The sequence below is a fragment of the Ixodes scapularis genome, unplaced genomic scaffold (genome assembly GCF_016920785.2).
Source record: "Ixodes scapularis isolate PalLabHiFi unplaced genomic scaffold, ASM1692078v2 PGA_scaffold12__126_contigs__length_90152505, whole genome shotgun sequence".
Taxonomy (NCBI): Eukaryota; Metazoa; Arthropoda; class Arachnida; order Ixodida; family Ixodidae; genus Ixodes; species Ixodes scapularis.
In genome coordinates, this window is record NW_024609838.1 from 16533581 (window position 1) to 16557982 (window position 24402).

General features: G+C 47.0%; 1 protein-coding gene across 1 annotated transcript in view; it reads left to right on the forward strand.

Moving 5' to 3' along the window:
- LOC121047065 (phospholipid-transporting ATPase ABCA3-like) overlaps positions 1–24084 on the forward strand; it is a 28290-nt gene extending 4206 nt beyond the window's left edge. Inside the window, exons 6-16 of the mRNA XM_042289332.1 lie at positions 1095–1685; positions 6408–6604; positions 8363–8648; positions 11156–11306; positions 14490–14747; positions 15793–16019; positions 17214–17540; positions 18311–18492; positions 20383–20556; positions 21471–21693; positions 23872–24084. Of these exons, the coding sequence (XP_042145266.1) occupies positions 1095–1685; positions 6408–6604; positions 8363–8648; positions 11156–11306; positions 14490–14747; positions 15793–16019; positions 17214–17540; positions 18311–18492; positions 20383–20556; positions 21471–21693; positions 23872–24060 (2805 nt within the window). The 3' untranslated portion in view covers positions 24061–24084. The remainder of the gene's footprint in view (positions 1–1094; positions 1686–6407; positions 6605–8362; positions 8649–11155; positions 11307–14489; positions 14748–15792; positions 16020–17213; positions 17541–18310; positions 18493–20382; positions 20557–21470; positions 21694–23871) is intronic.
- Positions 24085–24402: the final 318 nt, after the last annotated feature.

Genomic DNA, 24402 nt, shown 5'->3' on the forward strand with positions numbered 1-24402 from the left:
AAGAAAGGGCTGATCTTGTTAAGCGACTTTAGCGGAAAAAAAACCCCAAGCGGGATCAAACCTTGTTTTCCAATATAATATAGGTAAAAGGTGCCCCACGAGACAGGCTTCGTTTGGAACTGGTGACACTCCTTGGCGAAGTAGGCTTAATGGAAGTACGCAACACGCTGGCAGCCTCGCTTTCTCCGGGATTCCAGCGACGTCTCTGTATGGCCCTCGCTATCATCGCAACACCAAAGGTAAGAAGACTAAACCCTAGAACTCGACGACTCTACTTGTGCTTGAAAGGAACATGGTGTCGCGGCTGTAAGCCACTTAAAAAGAAAAAAACGGTAAAGCACTCTTTCCTTCCTTCCCCTTCCCCTCCTCCCCCTCCTCCCCCCCCCCCCCCCCCCCCAGTTCTCTCTGAGACAGTGTGACCTCATTCAGCAGCATCAGAAGCAATCCTCATAGACCGTTTTCAAAACCACTTCAAGGAACAATTGTGGTCGGCATTTTTGGGGCACGAAGCGTGTGATTACCGTAGATACGAGCATTCGCCGAGCGCTGACGTCACACTCGTTTTCAAAACGAGCTGAGCCGAGCACTCCGAACGTTATCCAAGCCCTCGTGTCTAACACAGGTTCAGACTACGTGCCCAAACAATGTCGGACGAGAATATATAACGCAGCAGAGACCAGATGGCGCGCAGTTCTGAAAGGGTCTATTGCCTAGACATGCTCCGTATGTGTTAGTTACTGCGGTTCCTCGAGCCTCAGGTTCAACGTGGGCCTCTGGAAGTTCATTTGCTCACAAAGTCCTTGCACTGCTTTGCGTTGTTACCAGGAATCAGAGTGGCATGAAGACAAAGGTGTTCGCAGTTACGGAGTTCTAAAACTAGAGTTACACCAGAGCGACAAACATAAAACAGGGAACACCGAGAGGCCCCAAACAGATGCAACATGCACGCGAAGGAACCTTTGACAGGCTTGCGGTCTCTTTCGGGGCCGGTGAAGTGAGCACGAGTGATTGCAAGCCTGTCAAAGGTACCCTCGCGTGCATGCTGCACGTGTTTCAGGCCTGTCGGTGTATGTAGTTTTTGTTTGTGTCTGTAGGGGAACTCGGGCATAAAAAGGAATGGCGTCTACGCGCAGCTTGTCGTTCTCGACGAGCCCACAGCCAACATGGATCCAGACGCCCGGCGCGAGATGTGGGAATTGCTGCTCAAGGTCCGACGGCAGAGTGCCGTCCTTATCACTACTCAGCATATGGACGAGGCAGACGTCCTGGGCGACCGCATCGCTATCATGGCCAACGGCCGCATCCGGTGCATGGGCTCCCCAGCCTTCCTCAAGCAGCGCTTCGGCACGGGTTATCACATGCAAGTGAACAAGGCGGCCTTTTGCAACGTGTCCGCCATCGAGTCCCTGCTCCGCAAGTACGCGCCCCGGGCACATCTGCAGAGCGACTCGGACAACGAGGCTGTGTTTGTGCTGGGGCAGATCGTGACCACCAGGCACACCATCGCCATGTTCAGAGACCTGGAGCAGGGGAAGGACAAGTTGGGTATCGAGTCTCTGGGGCTGACTGTGACCACGCTTGAGGATGTGCTTATGCGCGTGGGAGAGGAGCATCACTTCCGCCGCCATCACATGCACTCAGACTTCGACGACGAGAACGAGTTCATCGAGGCCAGAGGTAAAAGTGTTTGTTCATATCCTGCCTTCAAGCAAACTAACATATAGGAAGCAAATCGAGTCGTGATATATTGTGCCCGAGGCCTATATTTTTTTTTTCGTTCCCTATGTTTGCACATTTAATCCCTCTTGTCTTCATCAACCAATACAAAAAAAGAACATATGCAGACAGGACAGGCGGGGTCATTTCCGTATTGAAACATAACCCTACATGAAGACGGAGTCGTACCCTGACAATTGAGCATTGTAAACCCGAGACTGGGGATTCGGACAAGGGACAAAAACACAGAAACGACACGAACGAAGTCTCAATATGTTGTTGTTTTTTCGCAGATACACCAGTAACGTGTTTACGTTTTTAGAAATATTTAAACCTATGGTTCTGCCCTGTATAGATACTGCAGTACAGTGGTCATCAAGCCAACAGCTGGCGTGACTCTCATTGGTGATAACTTTGCTATGGGCGAGGCTATGGAGCAATCTGATTTTTTTTTTAATGAGAAATAAAATATATTTATAGTAATAACAAAGTTTCAATCCAGACGTGTGCTCTGCGACTGATATCGCACTCCTCTGAAACAATAAAGGCCTGCATGGTGATTTGCAGCAGTTCAAGTTGTCGAAGAGGTGTTCTATAAAACCAAATCAAAATATATTGGTCCTAAAGAAGAAGAAAAAAAAAAGCACGTTTCAGGTGTTTTAGTCGGTGTTACTTATATATGAGATTTTAAGCAAACAGTTACCGTGTTCCGCGTACCGCACTGCCAGATCCTTTGAAGCATGCCTTTAAGTTGGCGCCCCGTGGTATTGGTGGCGCGCGCTTAAAGGAGCTGTGCAACGATTTTAACGTTGAAAGAATTGGCATTTTCTGCTTTTGATATTGTTCACTGTGTCACAAGTATCAGAAAACACACCTCCTTTCATCGAAATGTTGCGATTCCGCCGCGTAATAGCGAGGCAAATCTTGGAATATTTCCCGACCAGCAGCCACGAGCGGCGGCCATCAGAAACAAGCGGCGTGACGTCACTTGGGTAGTTGTAAGAAAGATAGCAAGTTGTGCGAATACCTGCTCGATAAAAGGTAACTTTGTTATAAATCTTGTCGTTCCAACATATATATAAATGCGTCAAAACCCTGGTATCATCGACAAAACTTTTAATATACGGAGTTTTAGTGGCGCCATCTATCCTAGGTCCACAAAACCGCGAACAGCCGCCAGAAGCCGGAGGGGGAGGGGGACAGCGCCGGACGGGCAAGGACGGGTGGTCACGCGGTCGCGAGCGGATGAGTTCCCGCTGCTCGCTGATGGCTCTAAAGAGAGAACTTTTCCGGAACTCCGCGCCTACTCAAGTGACGTCACTGTCCACGTGACCCGGAAGACGATGCACGAGTTGAGAGGTGGCAAAAACCTGGATTTTTTTCATTTTTTTAAATAAAAACTAGGGTATCCAGGCAAAATCTGTTTTCTGTAGTTCACTGCAGAAGTGTCAGGCATCAACTTCCACAATTATTTAAGCAAAGCCCTAAAATTGTTGCACAGCTCCTTTAAAAGCATGCTCCAAAGGCTCCGGTTGTGTGGTACGCAGAACACGGTGACGGTTTGCTAAAAGTCCTTATTGTGACATTGCCGTCGGCGCTCGTCCCGAAGAAAAAAATGACAATTTATTTGGTTGTCCGCTTGAAACCAAGTCTTCTACTCGTTTGTTGAGTACAGCCGAGACGGGTACAAAGGGCGAATTACCCGAAATTGCGAGGACGCATTCTAAAATAATGTTACCATTAAAGAAACCAAACCAAAAACTTTGAGACTGACCATTGGGTTTTACTCAAGAGCTCACGAAAACATATTGGCGATTTTTATCACGTTTTGGAACCCTCTTTCACTGCTTCTTCTTTAGACCGCCAGGCACTGTGATAATGTGACTCCCTTGAGAAATCTGGCGAACAAACCTGCACCACAGTTTTCTGTCCTAGCCGTTAGGTGCCGCCAATTTCGCTAGGGTTGACATTGCTTTCGTCGGCTTCCCGAACAGAGTCCGCAGTCAACGTGATGGCAGACAACATTTCCTCGGAGCCGGGCCTGGTCCAGCGCATCCGTGCGCTCCTCGCCAAGAGGGCCATCTGCACGTGGCGGCAGTGGAGGCTTCCGCTCTTCAGCTGGCTGCTGCCGCCGTTGCTTCTCTTCTCGCTTTTTTATCTCGAGGAAGTAACGCTCCGGGGAAGCGGCCACGCCAAGGGCGGCAGGGGAGACGAGCTGTACTACCGCTTCCACGATGTCCTCGGCTCCGGAAAGGTGCGGCTGGAGCTGCGCTTTCTTTATTATTATTATTATTTTAAAGCGACAGTTTAATGGGCGATTCTCTGCAAGGATTTTATCCCCGCGTGGCTTGTCGTCGCCGCGCGCGCCAAGAATTAAACAACTGGAAAAAAACCTTCTCTCTGCTCTTGCTGCGAAAAGAGGGAACCAGTTTGATAAAACACCTTCGACTGGGCATGAAAGAACTAACAACCAGAAGTAGAGGACACGGGGAAAGAGATCAGTCAGACAACGTCGAGACGTCGTATATTGATTTATTTTACTATATCTTCTGCTTTTGGCAGTTTTAAGTTTTTTTCACGCCAGTCTCAGGTGTTTTAACACAATGGTAAACTTGCACTATATAGCTCGCCTGCATCCTCATCGTGTTTTCGTGAAGAGAGGAAAGTCGGGATTTCTCGTTCACTGTGCCGGGCAAAGCGAGCGAAGACGGCAGCTGTGGCGTTCCGCCCAGAATTGCGCAACGACGGGAGAATCATCGTGTCGTCTGCTTGAAAGACTTGTTCTCAAACATGACTCGCGTTGTGAGAAATCCCACTCTGGAAGTATCCGGTTATTATGCGTAATATTGGATGGTTTTAGAGACTTCCACCGCGAGCTTACCCATTTACTTCAGGGACCACTGGTGGCAGTCGTCAGTGGTATCTACGACGTCAACCACGACGGATGTGAGAATTAACCACAACGCAACTCCGCCGTCACGTAGTGACGGCACCATTCCACCCGCATTGTGCGACCGTGCTACAGTTATGGCTTGCCTTTTTTTGCACATTGTGGGCAAAAAATACGACTTTTTTTATTGATGCATACTGCTGGTCTCTTGTGAAACTGTATCAAAAGAGGAGATATAAACAAAATTACATGGCATATTGTGCCCTATTGCGACGAAGCGCTACAAAAGTCAGTAAAAGTCAATACAAAAATCAGTCAATGCCAAACCCGAATATCAAATCTTTTATGACGTATTAGTAACGTCTGCAGATTCTAAGAGGTTGAAAATAAACACTAAAAAAAACGGGTATGGTATTAGATACTTCAATAAACCATTGATCTCATTATACATCTTGCGAAGAAACTTTGGTCTTAATAAAATATTACCGAACGGCCCTCGCCACTCAGCTTACCTACCGCATTATTTCTTGCTCTGCGCAGATGTTCATAAGAGATTTCTGGACAGATTCAATCTCGTACCAAAATTAGATGCCGTAACGTTTCTTATTCGAAGTGCTCCCCACCGCGTTCTTGAAAACTCTACCAAAGTTCTGGGAGCGAACGAGTCGTGCTGTAATAGAGGCTAGCTGAACTTGAAATTAAAAAGTAATCCATCCGCGTTTGTTTTTCTTGAACATAACTAAAATTGGTGATCTGCCGACTATTCCAACGAAATGTGAATTTTAATGATGACTGATAAGCGAATTATACTTTACGACCTTATGCACTGATTTAAAATTTTTTAAAGGAGCTGTGCAACAATTTTTGTACTGTGCACAAATACCGCTTAAAACGGATGCCTAACGTTAATGACCTATGAAACACGCGTTCGTTTTTCACCCCACGCAATAGAAGTCCCAGAAAAAAAATTAAAGAAAGACGAGCAGCGTTCACCCCCTCAACTCGCAGCCAGAACAAGTGGCCACGTGATCTGGAGCCGATTATATGCCGCCAGTGTTGATCACAGCCACGCGCTGGGGTTGGCAAAGCGCAGGACACGCGCTGAGTTCCAGACATTGTTATGGCTCGGCTGTTGTCGTCGTTGCAGCGATTGGACACGGGTCACTACCGGAATGCTTCTCGAGCTAGCAATTGTCACGAGCCCAAGTCGAGTGCCCACGCAATGCTCGGGTCCAATCTATGAACCTCATTCAAATATCGTCACTTGGGTGTACTGCGATCCCCGAGTTACGTCATCAAATTTTGCAAAGGAGAGATTGAATGAAAATGATCGCTTTTGCCCTTGAAATTACACCGCAACAAAGGAGTTTCTTGGCCAATGGCGTTGCGTGTGAGTGTCCTTGAGTCCCAGGTGTGCCAGTAAGCTCGTGTAGAGAGAAAAACATTCCAATTGAATATCGTTGCACAGCTCCTTTAAGTCAACCCTGTGGTATATAAATGGTAATTAAAAGTTTCAGCATAGCGCCACCACATTCTACTTTAAGAAACAGTATTGCTGTCGGGAGCTCGCGCTTTGACTTTGAAGTATGGCCTTGAGCACGCCTTGACTGCAGTAGTTTGTGGCAGACCTATACAAGAAAGCCTTAATACAGCTATAGAGAGAGATGGGATCATACTGACGCTTATTATATGACTGCAGACTGTACGTATTGGCATTTTGTACAAATGACAGGTAAGCACTGCACATCGTTTCATGTGTTTTCGATAACTCTGATTGAGACTCCTTGCACCCTGGCTGCAGGGTTTTGTCCAGCACGAGACCCAGTCTGCATTCATGGAGAAGTACCTCGGGCCCGTCCTCGTCGAACAAAGCTTTAAGACAGACGACATTCCGGCGGACTACAATATTGCGCAATACTTACTCGGCATCGCTCAGCACTCTCTGCGTCACTACATCTTCGACATTCACGCCGGGTTCCAGATGACCAAGCAAAAAGGGTGGGTGTCCGCCTACAAAAGTTCTAAGGGCGTATTTCCACTGATCGAGAGGTCCAACGTAGTACGTGTTTCCTGCTAGACATGCGGCGGATCGGGGCTTTGTCTCCATGCCTAGCCGCACTGCAGTCACCACCGCAAATGAGGTTGACGCATTGGGAATGCCGAATCACGAAGCAAGAACCGTGCTTTAAAAAAAAATAAGATACAAACAAGGTAGATTACGCTTGAAATGAAATGCTCGTGTGTTTCGCGATTGTTAGAACTCTAGAAATTGCAGTAACTAATTTATTGATGTTGATCATTTGCATCTGGCGTCCAGACAACAGAAACAGAACGTCGCATGCCCAGATAGTCACATCAAGGTGTCCATAAAATACGTTACCGTGACTGTGTAGTTGAACGCTCTCTCATTCTAGGTTTACCCACGCTTGCCCTAGAGTAAAGCCTGGTTCAGACAGTTGCATTTGGCTGCGATGTGGCTGCGAGAAACCAGGACATCCCTGCTGCTTATATGGCGTGCCAGGATGATTCCTTGAATTGGATTCCACGCTTCATACGAAGCACAGATGTGCCGGTGACTCGCTTTCCGTTCTCGACGCAACGCAGACAAACGCACTCCAACGCAAGAGTCTGAACCGGCGGAACAGAGCTTCGTAATGGTGCTCCCGGCCACGTTGTATCGAAGGTCGCACTGCGGGAGCGGCCGTCGGTTTTGCAGGAGACCCGGAGCAGCGGATGTCGTGGCTGTGAGACGGCATGCTGCGGCGTGCGACACAGAGAAGATATGGTGCTGCGACACGCTGCGCGTGCGCCGTCGTCCAGTCATTTGTCTCCTGTTTCTCTCGCCGCCCTCGGTAGAACGTAGTAGCTGACGAAAATGTCGTCCGTTCGCAAGTTGCAGTTTCGCGTTGTTGTCTCGTCCGAGGTGCCCGGACGTGCCGGTCGCGTATCACTCCGCGAGTGCCGCAGACGCGAGCCAAGCGATCGTACTCCATGTCGTCTGCTTCCCGCACTTTGGAAACATGTTTTCAAAGATCGCTCGCGTTGTAAAACAAAGCGATTATACTGTACCCAGTGGCTTCACATAATGTTCAACGATCAAGGAACCTTTCAGCGTGTTCGATTGTAGTGCAGGATGATTATTCGCAAAATAAAGGCGACAAACAGGCCCCACCACTTCTCCTTCAATAAGGAGTTGGCGGCGCAAGAAAAAAGAACGCTATATTGTGACCCTGCAAGCAGAGCCCGCACAGTTACTCTAGCTCGCCTATGCTTGCCGCGCCGCGGTCGCCCCTTTAATGCTTCTCTCGCTCACGCCTCCTTGCCCCACCGTTGACCCCCTTCCAACTTCCTCACCGGACTCCCCAAGCGTGCTCAATCCATGACACGCGTTCGTAAGGAACAAGCACTTCATTGAGCAGTGCGAAAACCAATCCCAACGCGCAATGCTGCTGTGTGCCTTTGCAGCAGTTCCTAAACAGCTTTCAAGCCTACGTGCCACGTGATATGACGTCACGTCCCGGAGGCGTGCACGGGCCCTGATTGGATGCGAGTGCCGCGTCAGCGTTCGCGTGGAACTCGTTCCCTATCATATCCCACGCGAACGCTGACGCGGCACACGTATCCAATCAGCGCCCGTGCAGGCCTCCGGGACGTGACCTCATGTCGCGTGACACACAGGTTTGAAAGCTGTCTAAGAGGTGCTGGCCTTTGCACATGAATCGTACATACAACGTACGTATTTCCGCACATGCGCAGGACACTACTCTGGTACAACGGCGAAGGCCCCCACGCGGGACTTTTGGCGCTCAGCGCGTTCAACACAGCGCGGCTGCGCAACCTAACCCAGAACCCGACAGCGACCATGGTGTTCAGCGTCAAGGCCCACCCATCCGTCAAGAAAGACGAAAACGAACTCGTGAAGCAGCAGAACACGTACCGTGAGGTCATGCCCAAGGTGTTGCGCTCCATCTTCTTTCCCATGGTGTCCAGCCTCATGTGCAGTAACTTCGTCATCTATCCCGTCATAGAGAGGATGACTCAGGTAACCTACGTCGCTCTGTCCCCCCCCCCCCCCCCCGTATTTTCCCCAACATCACCTAGATAAAGACGCAACATGGGTAGATCTGCTTCGTCACCCACGCGTCGCAGCTGCCAGATAAAGTACCGCTCCTTGCCTCGGTTGCAAACGGCGACACCAGGTGGCTCCTTAATATCCGGCTAATGTCAGCCTGTCGCGGGCCTGGTTTCCCATGCTTCTTGATTGGACACGCGCTTGTTTTTTGTCGTTTTCTAGGTGCCTGACGTCATGTAGAACTTGACACTTGCGCTACTCGTGTTGCTCAGGCAGTGCTTCGTCAAAGACCATAGTTTCGTGCCCCAACGGCGGAAATATATCTTCTTTTTTTTAACGCGTTGAAGCAGAAAGATTTCTGGCACGGTGGTCGAGCCAGCGTCCGTCATGGTCAAAGCCGACGCTCTGATCTGAAAGAGCGCGCGCAAGGGTATAATAAAAATGACACTTTTTTTTTTTTTTTTTTTTTTTCAGTCGCGTCATTTGGTAGGTGGAGGCGCTGTCGGTTGAGGCTACTCCGGAGCGCGGCAATAGGACTATTTTTGGTCGATCGCGTCGCAGCGCTCACCAAGCTGTGTGTCCTCATGTACTAATGTTTTGTGAGCCCAGATTTTCGCACCGAAAAAATAAACTAGACATAGCGGAGAGCTCAAATTCCGTCACAACGTAGCCACAGCCGTTCAAGAAAGGTGCCAATGTTTCAGCACCAACCGTCATCTTATTCGAAGGTTGTAAGCGATTTTCTCAAAACTTTGAATGGAAAAATGGCGGCTGACGGAGCTCTCGAATACATGAAGCTCTATGGGGACAAAAACTGAAATCAGAGAAATTTTTTCTCTGAACATTTCAGAAAATCACATTAACTTTTGAATAAGATAACGAAGAGTGCTAAAACGTCGACATCTTTCTTTTCTTTTTTTTTCTTTTTTTTTTTTTTACGGTTGGGCTTACGTCTTGACGGACTGACCTCTCCGCGAAGTCTTTTTTTATTTTATTATTTTCGTGATGCGAAAAATACGGTTTGGTTTTCTTTCAGACGTCCCATATATGTCAGACCATGTGCACATTGAACACGAGTTCGGCGTCAGCGTTCGCCTAATGGGGCTCGTGTTCAATCAGTGAGGATACGAGCCCCAGCCGAGCAACACTGATGTCCCATGTGTGTCCTTTTGGTTTCTACGCTAGGTGGGGCAAGCTACCGCCCGCTATATACGGTACAGCCGTTATCGTCCATTTATCCAATCATTCAACCTCTCGGTGGGAGACTACCGCGAAGGCAATCTTATCAAGGAGGTGTTGATTTTACACTTTTCAGGCTCAGATTTTTATGTTTTTGTTTAAGTATCAACCTCACCAATAGCCATGATTTTCCAGATTATTCAGGTTGCGATCTTTCCTTTTCGTGCGTTTACAGAGGAAACTGAAAAAATAACATAAAGCTCCCGTAATCACTTCAACAGACGAACACGTGATCTCGAATTAAGCCTTGATCTGCCCTAACATGCCGCCTTATAGTCGTTTTGCCAGAAATTGTCAATTTTGGTTAAGGCAGTGACCGAACACGAGCTCCAATTCGAATGCCGAGAACGCCAAGCCAAGGGCACATTTGGGGCTTGAGTCAAATCTATGAACTTCATCGGGTTGCAGTGTTTTAATGCCTCTCTGAAACTACGGCTGACCTGTGGACTGCGTGGTCCCGCAGTGAAGTCATCATGAGTTACCACTTCTCACACCTAGGTTTGCATGCTTTTGGAGGGAGAAACGGAAATATGTAGTACGGCCCTATTCATCGGATTTATTAATGACAAGGCACTTGTAGCCTTTTAAAGTAGCCAATGGCAACAACGAACTTCTGCACTTGTAGCCCGTTAAAATCAAGTAAAAATTAAGATTGCGCCAGAGGTTGCACACACACCCTCATATCCGCCAGCCATCGTTCCTCCGCGATACACAAATCGTCCTCTACCGAGATTATTGCGTAATTATTAAAGACCCAGCCATTTTGAAAATGTCACGCGGACGTCACAGCTGCTGCGCTTCATCACATGGTTGGCAAATTGTGGTGTTTGGTCGGCGCATTTTTAACATTATGTATAGTCAGTAACAGTGTTCAGTTGTGAAACAGTTCGTAGTTTCATTGGAACAAATATGGTAAACTTGACATGGCATCTCCACAATTTGCAAGGCTACACTTTCTCGTAATTAGCACACAACTAAGCAGACCTATGAACCCATTAAGCGACTGATTACTCAAAAATATGCTGATATCTTCTGTTTTCTTGTATCTTAAAATTAGGTAATATTGCGTGTAGCTAAACTCGCTCTATCAGAGAGCACATTGAGTTTTAGATCAAGGAACAGGATATTCTCGCGATAGCAGTTGATAGTAAATATTCTTGCAGCTTACGCTGGCATTGTGCTTTCTTCAATACGCTCAAATAAAACGGATAAAAAGAAGCGGCTTTCCTTGTGAACAGGTGAAGCACCTGCACTTTATGAACGGCGTGAGCAGCTTGTTGTACTGGTCGGCCAACTTCTTCTGGGACTTCATGTTCTACCTGGGCACGGCGCTCTTTGTGCTGCCTCCCTTGCTCTCACAGCTCGACTACCTCGTGGGCATCGACACTCGTGAGCATTTTATCAACGAATAACTACGGGACGATGCATTTGGGGAGATTTGTTATAGTTTTTCATATTTAGGAGGGGGTAGAATAAAACTGGGTTGTGGATCCTTTTATTAGCCACGAGGTATTTCGATGGTTGCTATGTTTGTCAATTTTTGATGGCCAGTGACAATTTCGATGGTGTGTGTAAAAAGCCACGCCGGAAGCTTGTAGCAGTCGCGTCCTTAAACCAACACCGACAAAGTCGACAGCCTGACACTCCTTCTATTTCCATTAATGAAAGTATAAGCCACCATACTCAACACGTCCAAGTGAGCGTTTTGCCAATCATGTAAGGACGACCACAAAGATGAGTTTTGTGGCACACTTTGCCAGTAATCGAGAATGGCAGACATGTCCTTTGATTGTCCCACTTCTAGCGCGAGCTATGCCCTTGGAAACCCTTTGCCAAAGCACGGCAGAAAGCAAGGAGCACGTGCAGGAGGCCGGGCATTTAAAAGGGGCCCCTGCTGTTCTCATCCTGTTAATAATTACGGTATTTTTTTAAAAGTATTTAATACAACGGTGGAAGTGCATTCCGCCAATAGCATCCTGAGCGATTAAGTGTAAAAGTGAAATGTATTTTAAAATGACCAGGTACATTCGACGAAGAGGTAATCTTGCGAAAATAAACGGAAAGCAAAAATTAAATATAAGATGGTGAAAGACAAGACAAGGTTTTTTTGATTTTTTTTCTAGCTGGCAACATAAACATGTTTGTGCTAACAGTTGCAACGATGTCTCGGTTCTACCTTCGCCATTTTTGTTACTTTCGGTTTCTTCTTGGATAGATATCAGTATAATTCTCGCAAAAAAAAAAGTGGAAGCCGTTTACAACTCCCTGTAACGCCGAATTGGAGCGCAGCTCTTGAGGAGGAGGAGGAGGGAAGGGTACTGAGGGCCACGTGTCCTCGGGAGGGGGGGGGGGGTCACGTGACTTCCCCCCCCCCCCTCGAGGGCACGTGACCGTGGTGGGGTAACGTGGAGGGAGTCACGTGCCCCCTCCGAGGTCACGTGACCTCGGGGTGTCACGTGACTCCCCAGGTCACGTGACCAAAATTTCCTCGCTAGATTTAGCGGGGAAATTTTTTCCGCTAGATTTAGTGGGGAAATTTTTCTGCTAGATTTAGCGGGGAAACTTTTTTCCGCTAGATTTAGCGGTGAAACTTTTCCGCTAGATTTAGTGGGGAAATTTTTTCCGCTAGATTTAGCGGGGAACTTTTTTCCGCTAGATTTAGCGGGGAAAATTTTCCGCTAGATTTAGCGGGGAACTTTTTTCCGCTAGATTTAGCGGCGAAATTTTTTCCGCTAGGTTTAGCGTGGAACTTTTTTCCGCTAGATTTAGCGGGGAAATTTTTTCCGCTAGATGTAGCGGGGAAATTTTTTCCGCTAGATTTAGCGGGGAAATTTTTCCGCTAGATATAGCGGGGAACTTTTTTCCGCTAGATTTAGCGGGAAAATATTTTCCGCTAGATTTAGCGGGATATTTTTCCGCTACATTTAGCGGGAAATTTTTCGGCTAAATTTAGCGGGAAAATTGTTCCGCTAGATTTCGCGGGGAAATTTTTCCGCTAGATCTAACGGGGAAATTTTTCCGCTAGATTTAGCAGGGAAATTGTTCCACTAGATTTAGCGGGGAAATTTTCCCGCTAGATTTAGCGGGGAAATTTACCCATAATGCACCGCGCGGTTACGCCGACGGCGACGGCGACGCCGCTCAAGACGGAAACGGGCGCCTAAGAGCTGCGCTCTAAAAAAAAAAGCTTTCCTTCGCCAGTATAAAAGAAAAAATACATTGTAGAAGCTTCGTAGTGGTAATCGACATATATCACTAGACGACTTAGTGTCTTCATGCTTATAAGCTAAGAGGCTAAGCTGCAGGTATACCTGCAGCTTGGCCTATTAGCTTTATGCCTAAACAAACGACAGCGACAAGCCTCCAACTCATGCAGCATGCTCGCGATGATACCTTTGGCAGGCGTTTAGTCCTTCGGTACTCGTGAAGTAAGCACGAGTGGTTGCGATCCTGCCAAAGATACGATCCCGTGCATGATGCTTGTGTTTGAATATAGCCTCCTTTGTTCTACAAAGCCTGTCAAATCGCGAAAGACTGTGGTTTGAGGGATTGCCGCTGTCGTTTGTTTCTGTTTGTCGCTGTAGTGTGACTCGGGCATTGGGGCTCCCTGGAAGTTAGAGTGCGATTAATCTGGAGCTTTAGAAACAATTTAGGAAATATGTTCCCTCGTTATTCCCACGTTCTTTTATGTTTCTTTCTGCAGAGGCCATTATTCTTCTCAACCTGCTGCATGGATTCGCCGTCCTTCCAGGCATCTACATCGCGTCCTTCTTCTTTGACAACCCCATCCAGGGCTACTCGACCCTCGCCATCACCGCCTTTATTTTGTGTACGCTCAAATATCTACGCCACATCGTTCAAATCTTACTATATTTTAATTACTCACTTTTTTGTTAACTTCTACGTCCAGTGACGCATTAAACGTTTCAGCAAAGCTGATGTCACTTATACTGGTGCAGTGATGCCTCCCTTAATTGATCAAGTATAGTCTAAATTGAACCGGATCAGCATACTTATGCCTCAATTACAGAATTATAGCGGTTTAGACGGGGGCGTGTTTGCATTTTTTTATTCGACAACGCCGTTCTTGGGGTAAAGTATTATAAGAGAAAGCAATTAGTGCTGCGAATAACGTTGACTGTTCCAAATAAATTCAATCCCTTTGGGCAACTTTCTTATGATTGTTATGATATTAAACAAGACTATCTGTCCGCCCAGTACTACTGATAGTTTATCGTTTAATGCTTTTCATACTTTTTACGTAACGCTACGGTGCTACGGTATGTTACGAATTTTAGCATAATGTAGCGCCCCACCCTAGAACAATTGAAACATACTATAGAGTGGCTTAATAATTAGAATGCAGAAAAACGAACACAACTTTGACGGGGCCATATCTACGTAGTACATTACCAGACCTTACCACCGTTAAATAATACTTTCACAAGGATGGAATAAACAAGAAACGGACAGAGCACAGACTGGGCCGAATCTGTCATATCCAACGGTTCGAAACGTTGGAGAAGACGCGTCCGTGTCCTTACCTTCTGGCCTGCTCTGTCTCGATCCCAGCGTTCCTGGGCTGCCTGGGGACGGTGTTCGTAGAACACTTCGCGTACACCATCAACGCTCCCCTGGTCATGGTGGCACTCGAAGTGATGCTGCAGGCGATGCTGCTCGTGCCTTCCTTCTCCTACTCCCGGGGCATGACCAAGATCCTGGAGCTGAGCAGCGAGAACAAGATATGCCGCACGGGCGGCGTGAACCTCGAGCGCGTCTGCCACACGCACGCCGTCGACTTCAAGTTATCGCTCAAACTATGCTGCGAAGGTGAGAGACCCCGCACGCAAAATCCTCCTTTTTTAGATGGGGTTAAGGTTAAAGATGCAGCTCATACAAGATTTGTGCAGTATCGCTGCTTGTTACACAAGAAAGAAGGTTATTGAAGTCACCCGTAGAGCGAATGCTCTTTATAAGTACTGTCAGGGATTGTCACAAAAACACATAGGGGGTGCTTGCTTTGTCCGGCTTGTTTGCCACAAACCACGATGTTTAACCAAAACAAGATCTCTCCCAACACTACTCAGGGTAACCAAACATGTGAACAACCTCATCTACCTTCACGTCGCGTCACATCAGGTTGACGCAAACTTAGCAATCGGTCCGGTACCTGACATCGAGCGTTCTTCAACACACGGATGGAACACGCGTCCCAGCCGAACACCAACACAGCGTTTGTGTCCAATCTGCGTCTGCGTTCGATCTCACTCTAACGATATAAGCATATGCTAGTACACTGGTTTTCATAATTTTAGGTGCTGTGAGAATCAGCCGCACTATCTCGTGAAGGGACGCAAGAGTGAGACGCACGCTCGTTTTCGTTGGTTTACATATTTCTCTTTTGCTCGTGTGCCCCGGTGTATCAGTGAACTGACGACACTCGTGCTGTCTAGCACGGGGGACATGTGGGAAAAGATGGCATTGCTGGGCGTGCAAGAGAGGGAGTTTGGGCTTAGGCAGTACGGAAGATAACTCGATTGTAATTTTCTTCTCTCGGCCCAGTCTTGTCTCCTCTTTTTGATTAAAGATCATCTGCTGTCTTCGGCCTCGGGTACCGGCGCATGTCCCTAGTGAAATAACCAATCATGGCTGGTGCCTCTGCACTTCACGTCATCTACATCGTTCGAACGCACGTTTTGAACGCGATAACTGTGTCGACATGAACTCGTGTTCAATCGGTCCAGCGTCCCCAACCGAGCGCTGCGACATGCAGAAACAAGTAATTTAAGCGTGTCTCCCACACAGCTTTAAAGTAAATCGCTAGGTGCGTAAATGTTTCATCTCAGTGTTCGCTCTCCCGCCCAATCCCCCGCAGTGCCCAAAGGCCAGCGTCCCGAGGACGCCACGATCCAGGCCCTGTCGGTGCACCCGTACTCGGCCTTCTACGAGGCGACCACGCTGGCCGTCGAGGGACTCGTCCTCTTCCTCGTGCTCATGTTCGTCGAGTCCCGCTGGGCGTACCGCGTAGAGAGACTGCTCAGCGCGCCCCAAGAAAACGTCCGAGCCACCGCAACGCCAAAGTTGATCGCCTCCCCCACCAAGGTGACCCATCTACCTGCAATGAGAGGAGATGCTGATGGAAATAAATCCTTAAAAACCGTGGTCGCACTCCTGATACGTCAGACAAAAGACCCTCTGCCGACATTGTGTGAGGAGCGATTCTTCCTTCGTGAACGGTCACACACAAACTGCATGCAGACATGTTCGACGCATGTGTTGATTCAAACATGTTTGAGATGTGTCTACGGATGATTTTATTATCATGTCTGGTGCGAGCACCGATTTATTTTTGTATTATGTATAAGCAGTGCGACTACCCTTACATCTTACAAAACTATAGAATGTGTTGTTTTGTGCGAGTATGCTAGTACATAGTGAACTTCTGTCAGTACGCTTGCGTAGAGGTCGTCACGTCCAGATATATTTATTTATATTTTCGTCAAACCTTACGGGCTCGTTGAGAATTTTCTGTAAGAGGGGCGAGACATATAAACAGATATAGAAATAAAGAAACCCAATAAATAATAATACACAAAACTGCAGTACAGGTGTCACTCAATTTGCACATAAAAGATAAGTTGAATTGTGATTACATGATTGAATGTATCACGAGAATGATAAAAATATAACATAATAAACGAAGTATGTGTAATTAGGAAAGAAACGCGGTAGATTTGAAAGATCAAGATACGTCTTTCACTTAATAGTTTAGTGTCAGTAATGGTGGCTATGAACTCGGGAAAGTTGTTCCTGTGCGGATATGGTACAACTGAATCAATGAATTCGTTTGTTGAACCAGTGATATGTTGAAACCTTTTGCTGTTTATGGTGCGATGGGGTGATCTATTGGGCGGGTTAAAAAACGAAATGTTTGTATAACAATGGCTGTAATACAACTTATGTAGTATGCACATGAGAGAAACGGTGCGACGCACTTCAAGCAAAGGTAACGAGCACTGACGTTTGAGGGGAGAAACACTCGCGTTAAAAAATAGGCTGCTGCTAAGAAGCGTGCTGCGCGATTCTGAACTGATTCGATGCGAGCGGTTAGGTGTTTCTGATGCATGGGGCTCCAGGTAGCTAATGAAAATTCTAGTTTGGGGCGGACATATGCCGTTTCATGATTCAATGCCGTTTCATTACCATTTTAATAATTCTCGAGGCAAAGAAAACCTAAAAACCTTAGTGACTCCTTGACTGCGTAGACACTCGTTCAAACATTTACACCATTTACAGGTGATGCTTGAGGACTCCGATGCCGTGCGAGAAAACGCCTTGGTCGACACCCTGAGCGGATCTGTTGGTCGAGACGCCAGACCGCTCGGGCCAGACCAGAGACCCGCCATGGTTGTGAGCCGCCTGACGAAGGCGTACGGCTGGTGGCAGAAGAAGCCCGTGCTTCAGGGCCTCAGCTTCGTCCTGCGGACCGGGGAGTGCTTCGGCCTGCTGGGCGTCAACGGGGCCGGAAAGACGACCACCTTCAGGATCCTCACGGGCGACGTCTTGCCCGCCGACGGAGACGTCTTCCTCGACGGCTTTTCGATCGTTCGGCAGACCAGACTCGTGAGCTCCTTGAGAAAACTTGCTTAGACTCCTGAACCAACGGAGTGTGTATGCTCTGTTTCATTTTATGATGTACCGCAGGAAACGCTACAAGCGTGAGCTCCTTGCTGTGGGGCACATCTCGGCAGCACAAGCTCTCGTGACTTAAGAGCAGCTGCCAACGCTATGAGCTCGCGCTTCTAGCCTTCGCTAACGTGAAACGAAGTATAGTTAGTCACATGGTAAAGACCTGTTCACACATACATCGCAGCGCTATACGCACAACGCCAACTTCGCGCTAAGCACTTGCTGACGGGAGCGTTTACTAGATTTGTATCGCACTGCCAAAACTTTCGCTCATGGCAGACGGTAGGTGGCTGCAGACACGTTAATTGCGCTGTATCAGCGCTGCACTGCATGTGGGAACCGTCCTGAAGAGTGCAAAACAAGCTCCTCACAAGAACCCCCCACTTCTCCACTTGATCAGATTGAACGCTTGAGACAATGTGAGGACGGACTCATCTCATCTCCAGCGTTCGCTCCACTAAATGTGGAGAGTGTAGAGCTTTAAGGGAAGAGCTTATCCTAGACTTTTGAGCTGTCACCGACTATAACATAAGTAAACGCAAGTGTATGAACGGGCCGTTACTCGATTGTTTATTCGACTTAAATACTTAGGTACTCTGAGTGTCTACGGATAAATGGTTCTGGCATTAGCTTGGGTGGCACGTTTCTAAACACTGCTGATTTACGAGGCGCTGCTCAACAGCTGAGAGCGCCTGTCTGCGTAGGTCCAAGCACACTTGGGTTACTGCCCGCAACGAGACGGCCTCGTGGACGAGCTGACGGGCACAGAGACGCTGATTCTTCACTCGCGGTTGAAGGGCGTCGCCAACGACGCTGACTACCTGGAAGTGCTGTTCGAGATCTTTGACCTTGCAGACATCGCCGGCAACCTGGTGGGCACTTACAGGTAAGAAAGGCAAATATAAGCTGTGGTTAGGCGGAATCTCACCAATCGTAATGGGAATCCTGTAAATGGCGAAAATTCATGTTGGTGCTTCATCATGTTGATGAGTAAAACACGAATACGGAGGAGGCTCGTCTGACTTGTGTTGCTTTCCATGTACCACTCTCATTTTTTTTTTGTAGACAAGAAATCGCTAATGTGAAGTTGTTTTCTTTGAGGATCAAAGACACATGGTTAACTTTAAGTCAAGTATATATATATACTCACGCCGCATGTTCAAGACGGTTAAGTGGACAAACTCGCACCCAAACATTTCGTACTTACAAACTCCAAATAGAGAAATTTTATATGATGGATTGTGACTGGGAATCTACTGCTCAACGAGGCTAATATCATAAACAAGTATCTCTTCATTGGAAAAGTCCATCGCTCAGTTCTTAACTGAATCGGGCCCCAAATGACATTTCGCATAGTGAATTTTATCTAATGATAGATTTTGTTCGCTTCTTTTTTGTTAAACAAGAAACTAGATTTTTTTGTGGCTATTTGATTTTTCCAATTTTTTTTACATTAATTCCTGTAATGGTCCTCGAGAGTGGCATGACAATAATTCTAAGCAAGTACATAAATAAAATTGGACTTGTGGTCCTAGGATCGAGAAGAACGCCAGAAAAATAATGACTGGAAAAAGTTTAACTTTCTACAGAAATAAACTTTCGCCGAAAAGTAAAAACAAAATTTTTTTATTAAATAATCTGGTTCTCTCAAGCACGACTTTCGGACATGACTTCAAACTTGTACGCGAAGCATCAGAAGCAATCAGTTAACTGGAGATCAGTTTTTAAAAGTTGTTTTTATTATCTTCTTGACTATTTGTCAGAGGGCTCAGCCATGCCATTTCATTACTTGTTGATGCAACTAAACTGCAAGCAGTGGTCGTTACTTCAAAAAAAAAATCTAGATATCGTTTTCTTCTCCGATTGCATTTACATGAAATTTCTGTTCTCCTTTTCAAATTATTTTTATCCGATTCAGACGAACGAGAAGATAATGAAGTCTGGTTTGAACAACAACAAACCTCAAAATGAACTTCTCCCAGCTCACGTTGAATGTTTATAAAATACACAAAATAAAATGACGAATACAAATCACATGTCATAATAAAGTCATTGGAAAAGCAATGTCTTTACGATGCAGGTTAGTCTTGTAATTATACGACGCCTGGAACGCGTGTTCGACCGGTGTGCTTAGAATCGTATGCTGAGAGCAAGTCGTCTGCTTCCGGAGTAGGAGTTGCTGTGACGTCAGAACGACGCCAAGATCTGATTGGTTCTGATTGAAATGTTATAGTGGGTAGAACTCGATGCTAGCTGCCTCGAGGTCTACCCACTATTTTTTTTTTTTTTTCTTTTTTTCAATCAGCCAATAAGAGCTCGGCGTCATTCTGACTTCACCGCAACTCCTGTGCAGGAAGCAGACGATCTGATCTCCGCATTCCGTCCATGCATCGGAAGCAGCCCCAAAGTGACAACAAATTACGTCACAAAATACCCAGTGTCACGCTGTCGAATGCGATTATCACGGCGGTTGGGCGTCGAAGTTATAGAACAGAGCACAAAAAGAACGCGAGTGCTTCTGTCATTGCGGCGTCGTCAACTCCTAGCCGTCGAAGCTTCCGTGAACTGTAAAGCTGGAGGGACACATGCAGCAAAACTAGCGTCTGCCACATGTACCATCGCTGCTGTGACACCGCCATGAGACTTCTGTGGCGTCGTTAGGCGGGAATCGAGGAACAACTTTTTAGGTCGCGGTAAACACGTTGGAGTTGAAGACAAGTTGTGAGACGCGTTACAAGCGCCGTATACCAAGCGCCGAGTTCCTCGTCCTTTGCAGCGCAGGCAACAAACGCAAGCTGTCGCTCTGCCTGGCCATGGTCGGCATGCCCAGGGTGCTACTGCTAGACGAGCCCTACGCAGGCATCGGCACGACGGCGCGCAAGAGGGTCATCAACTACATCACCGCCCTGCAGAGAACGGCCAAGATGTCCATCGTGCTTACCTCGCACAGGTACACAGTACACTGGGTAAAGCTGCCTAGGTGGCAGTTTTTTTTGTTTTTTTTTTGTCGAAATTTGATTTTGTCTGGGAATTTAGGTTTTTAAAGATCCCAAAGGTGCCAAGGTAGAAACAAACTTGAAAGCCTTTGGTCGGAAAGTGGGTATCGTGGCTCTAATACTCCAAACAAGTGGCGGACTTCACTACTGGCAGTTTGGCTGTCATCTGGCCTCTTTGGGCCAAAGTCATTAAACACGTGCCAGATATAGGCTTCACTTCTGGTTTCCCGGTTTTCATGTGGCTACTTCTGGCCTAAATTGAGAAACAAGTGTCAAATTTAGGCTTGGATGCAGGCTCAATAGAATACCCCTCACTGCAGCCGATCTAAGCAGTTTCGCTTTCACCGGGGAAAAAAAAAAAAAAAAAGCCACTCGGCAGGAGTGGAGCGACCGCTCTTTCATTTCCCCAGCAATCACTAGGCATGTGGAGCGACTCTGCTTTCCGAGCAGCCGTGTCACCGCATCGATGCCATATATAAACATCCTCGAATCAGTCCAAGTCATTACTAAGGCAATTGACTCGGTCGTTCGCCTTAAGGCCGGTTCAGACACTTGCGTTTGAGTGCGTTTGACTGCGTTGCGTCGAGTACGGAAAGCGAGTCACCGGCACATCTGTGCTTCGTATGAAGCGTGGAATCCAATCCAAGGAATCGACTTGTCACGCGATATAAGCAGCAGGGATGTCCTGGTTTCTCGCTGCCGCAACGCAGTCAAACGCAGTCAAACGCAACTGTCTGAACCAGGCTTCAGTCCTTGTCAAGTCAAATCTTTTGTGTCTTTTTGCCCCTGCAGCCTACATCAACGCTTGATGTGAAATGAAGTACTGATTGATTGATTGATTGATTGATTGATTCGGTGCGCGCTGCAGCCTGACGGACGTGGAGTTCCTGTGCAACCGGATAGCCATCCTGGGGAGCGGCAGGCTGCAGTGCCTGGGCTCGCTGCCGCACCTGAAGCAGAAGTTTGGCAAGGGTGTCACCATCACCGTCAAGACGTACCCGGACAAAAAGCAGGACTTCGTGTACCAGAAGGGCGTGCTGACGGCCGTCAAGATGGACTTCCCCAAGGCTCAGTTGGCGCACAGTTACGAGGTACGAGCCCTGCAGCGGCAATCTCGGTCGTCACTCTTTAAAAAACTCTGGGAAAGAAAAAGAAATGTTTTTTCTTATCAGTCTGGTTGGAACACGCGCGTCAGAAAAAAAAAACATTTACGCGAGAAAATAATTTTTAGAGCTATAATGATGGCGCGAGACGCGATTTGGTCGGCAATCGCCTTTTCACAATTTTTTTTTTTTTTTTTTTTTTTCTGTTGGCATTTTGGACGCGTCGGGAGAGGTGGATCGGCTTCGCCTTCACGACCGAGAAGGTCATTCCGGAATGAACCGTGACGTCATGGACTTCGCGCGCAGGATTTCAAATAAATCTCTCGCCGTCAATATCGCTCTAACTTTTTTCCCGCATAAAATTCATTTTCTGACACGCCTGTCCCGACAAGAATGTTTAAAAAAAAAACAAAAAAAAAAAAAAAACACTTTTTGGGGGGTTTTTAAAGGTTGTTTTTTTCAGAGTATCTGTAGATGCTGGATTACGTGCGAGACCGAAAACTTCGCTGTTGTCGGCCTGCCAGAATTGACCACAATTGTCCGACTGTCAACTTTGATGCTTACAAGCGACAATTTCGATTGTGTGTGTAAAAACCACGGTGTGAGCGAGAAGTTATCGCGTCATTAAAGGGGTCATGAAACGATTTTAACGCGAAACGTTTTTTGGCTAGTTTTCGTGAATTTCGTGGAGCCGGATTAAATTTCCCCGCTAGGTTTAGCGGGAAAATCGACTTCAGGTGACCTCAACACCAATTCACTTTCTCCGCTAATTTTAGCGGGGAAAATGATGTCACATGATGACATGTCACGTCACTATAGTTACTCCGGATTTCGTGAGGCGGGACTAAGAAGAGTCGGATTAAGTTTCCCTGCTAGATTTACTGGGAAAATTCACGTCACATGACCTCAACACCGATTATGTTTACCCGCTAAATTTAGCTGGATAAACAATGTCTCCTGACGTCATGTCACGTGACCTATATACAAATTAAGTTTCCCAGCTAAATTTAGCGGAAACATTCACGTCACGTGAACTACACACCAATTCATCTTATCCGTTAGATTTAGTGGGAAAATTGACGTCAGATGACTTCGCCGCTAGATTTAGCGGGGAAATTGACGTTACGTGGCCTACACATAAATTTAGTTTCCCCGTTAAATTTAGCGGGGAAATAATTCGTCATGTGACCTAAACACCAATCCAGCTTCCCCGCCAAATTTAGCGGGAAATTGACATTACTTGACGCCCATTGCATATCGCTGCAGCCAGGAGGTGCAGCTCTCGCTGAACGTTTGTGAGAATGATTCACGTATCCATCGAAATTGCCTAGCAATTCGCCATACATCTTTGCTACAGTCGCTATATACTACCTAGAATAAGTCACTATCGTTAATAACTGAATCAACTTATATCAGTTTTTCTTCCTAGGCCATATGGCACTCTCCAAAAAATATTAAAAAAATAAGAGCATTGTTCATTCCCTCAACGCGGAGCTAGACGAAGCGGCCACGTGGCCTGTTGCCTCTCCTATGCTGCCAACGTTCGTCATAGCCACGCGCTAGTGTTGGCAAAGTAGAAAACGCGGGCTGAGCTCCAGGCATTGTAAGAGTTCGGCTATTTATCAACGCAGTGGTTGAACACGAGCCACTGCTTGAGTGTCCGCCAAGGCATTGATTGTTACGAGCCGAAGTCGAGTGCACACGCAGTTCTCGTGCCCAATCCATGGGACGCGCTCGACTGTCCTACGGCGGGTGGTTTGGATCCCGCAATAACGTCATCGGGCTTTGCGAAGGCAAGACTGAAAGAAATAGTCCCGTTTTGACAAAGAAGCTTCTGAGTCAGCGGCGTTCTTGGCGAGTATATACTTGGGCCAGACTAGGACCAGTGCGGCTCTGCAGGGTCATGAACATTTCAAACCGATATCGCTTCGTGCCCCCTTTAATTCAGCACCGTCGAAGTTGCCAGTCTGAAATACCTTTTATTTTCATCAATGTAAGCAGAATTCAGCATACTTACGACGCGTTTGGCTAAACGTAGGAGACCGGCGACGCCTTTGGTCTCAAACGTCGGCAATAGCCAAAAGTGTCCACGAGAGTATACACCGGAAGGAATAGGAGAACAGTCTATTGGTGCCTTATTCGGCTAATTTAACTTTCTGATACCAGGGCCTGTTGGAGTTTCGCATGACCCAAGTGAGCATGCTGTGGAGCGAGATGTTCACTCTTATGGGCAAGATCAAAAGGAAGTTCAAGTTGCAGGACTTCTTCATCACGGACACATCGCTGGAGCACATCTACCGGAGCTTCACACGCAACGAGACCAGCATGGCAGCGGCTCTGGCAGAGGTCCGGTAGACCAGCGAGACCTTCTGAACGTCTGGAGGCCTTACCATTTATTAAAGCCTAATATTAATAACGATAGATAATATTAGAGAAAGCGTGGTCTTATCCACGGGACAGGATGTGAGAATAACTATTTTAGCTTGAAGCCTTTATTTTGCTCTAAGACTTTCTACTTTCCCAAGTTTGGTTTGTGTTTACCAAATAAATACATATGTAACTAAATACGACTACTTCCGACTGAATAAGAATTAAATATAATCCATTTGTTTCACGGGAAGGGGTGACACCATAGCGCATAGTTGAACCGGGCAGGCGTATCCCGCGCAATGATGTCCAAGCTTTAAGGGAGATTCA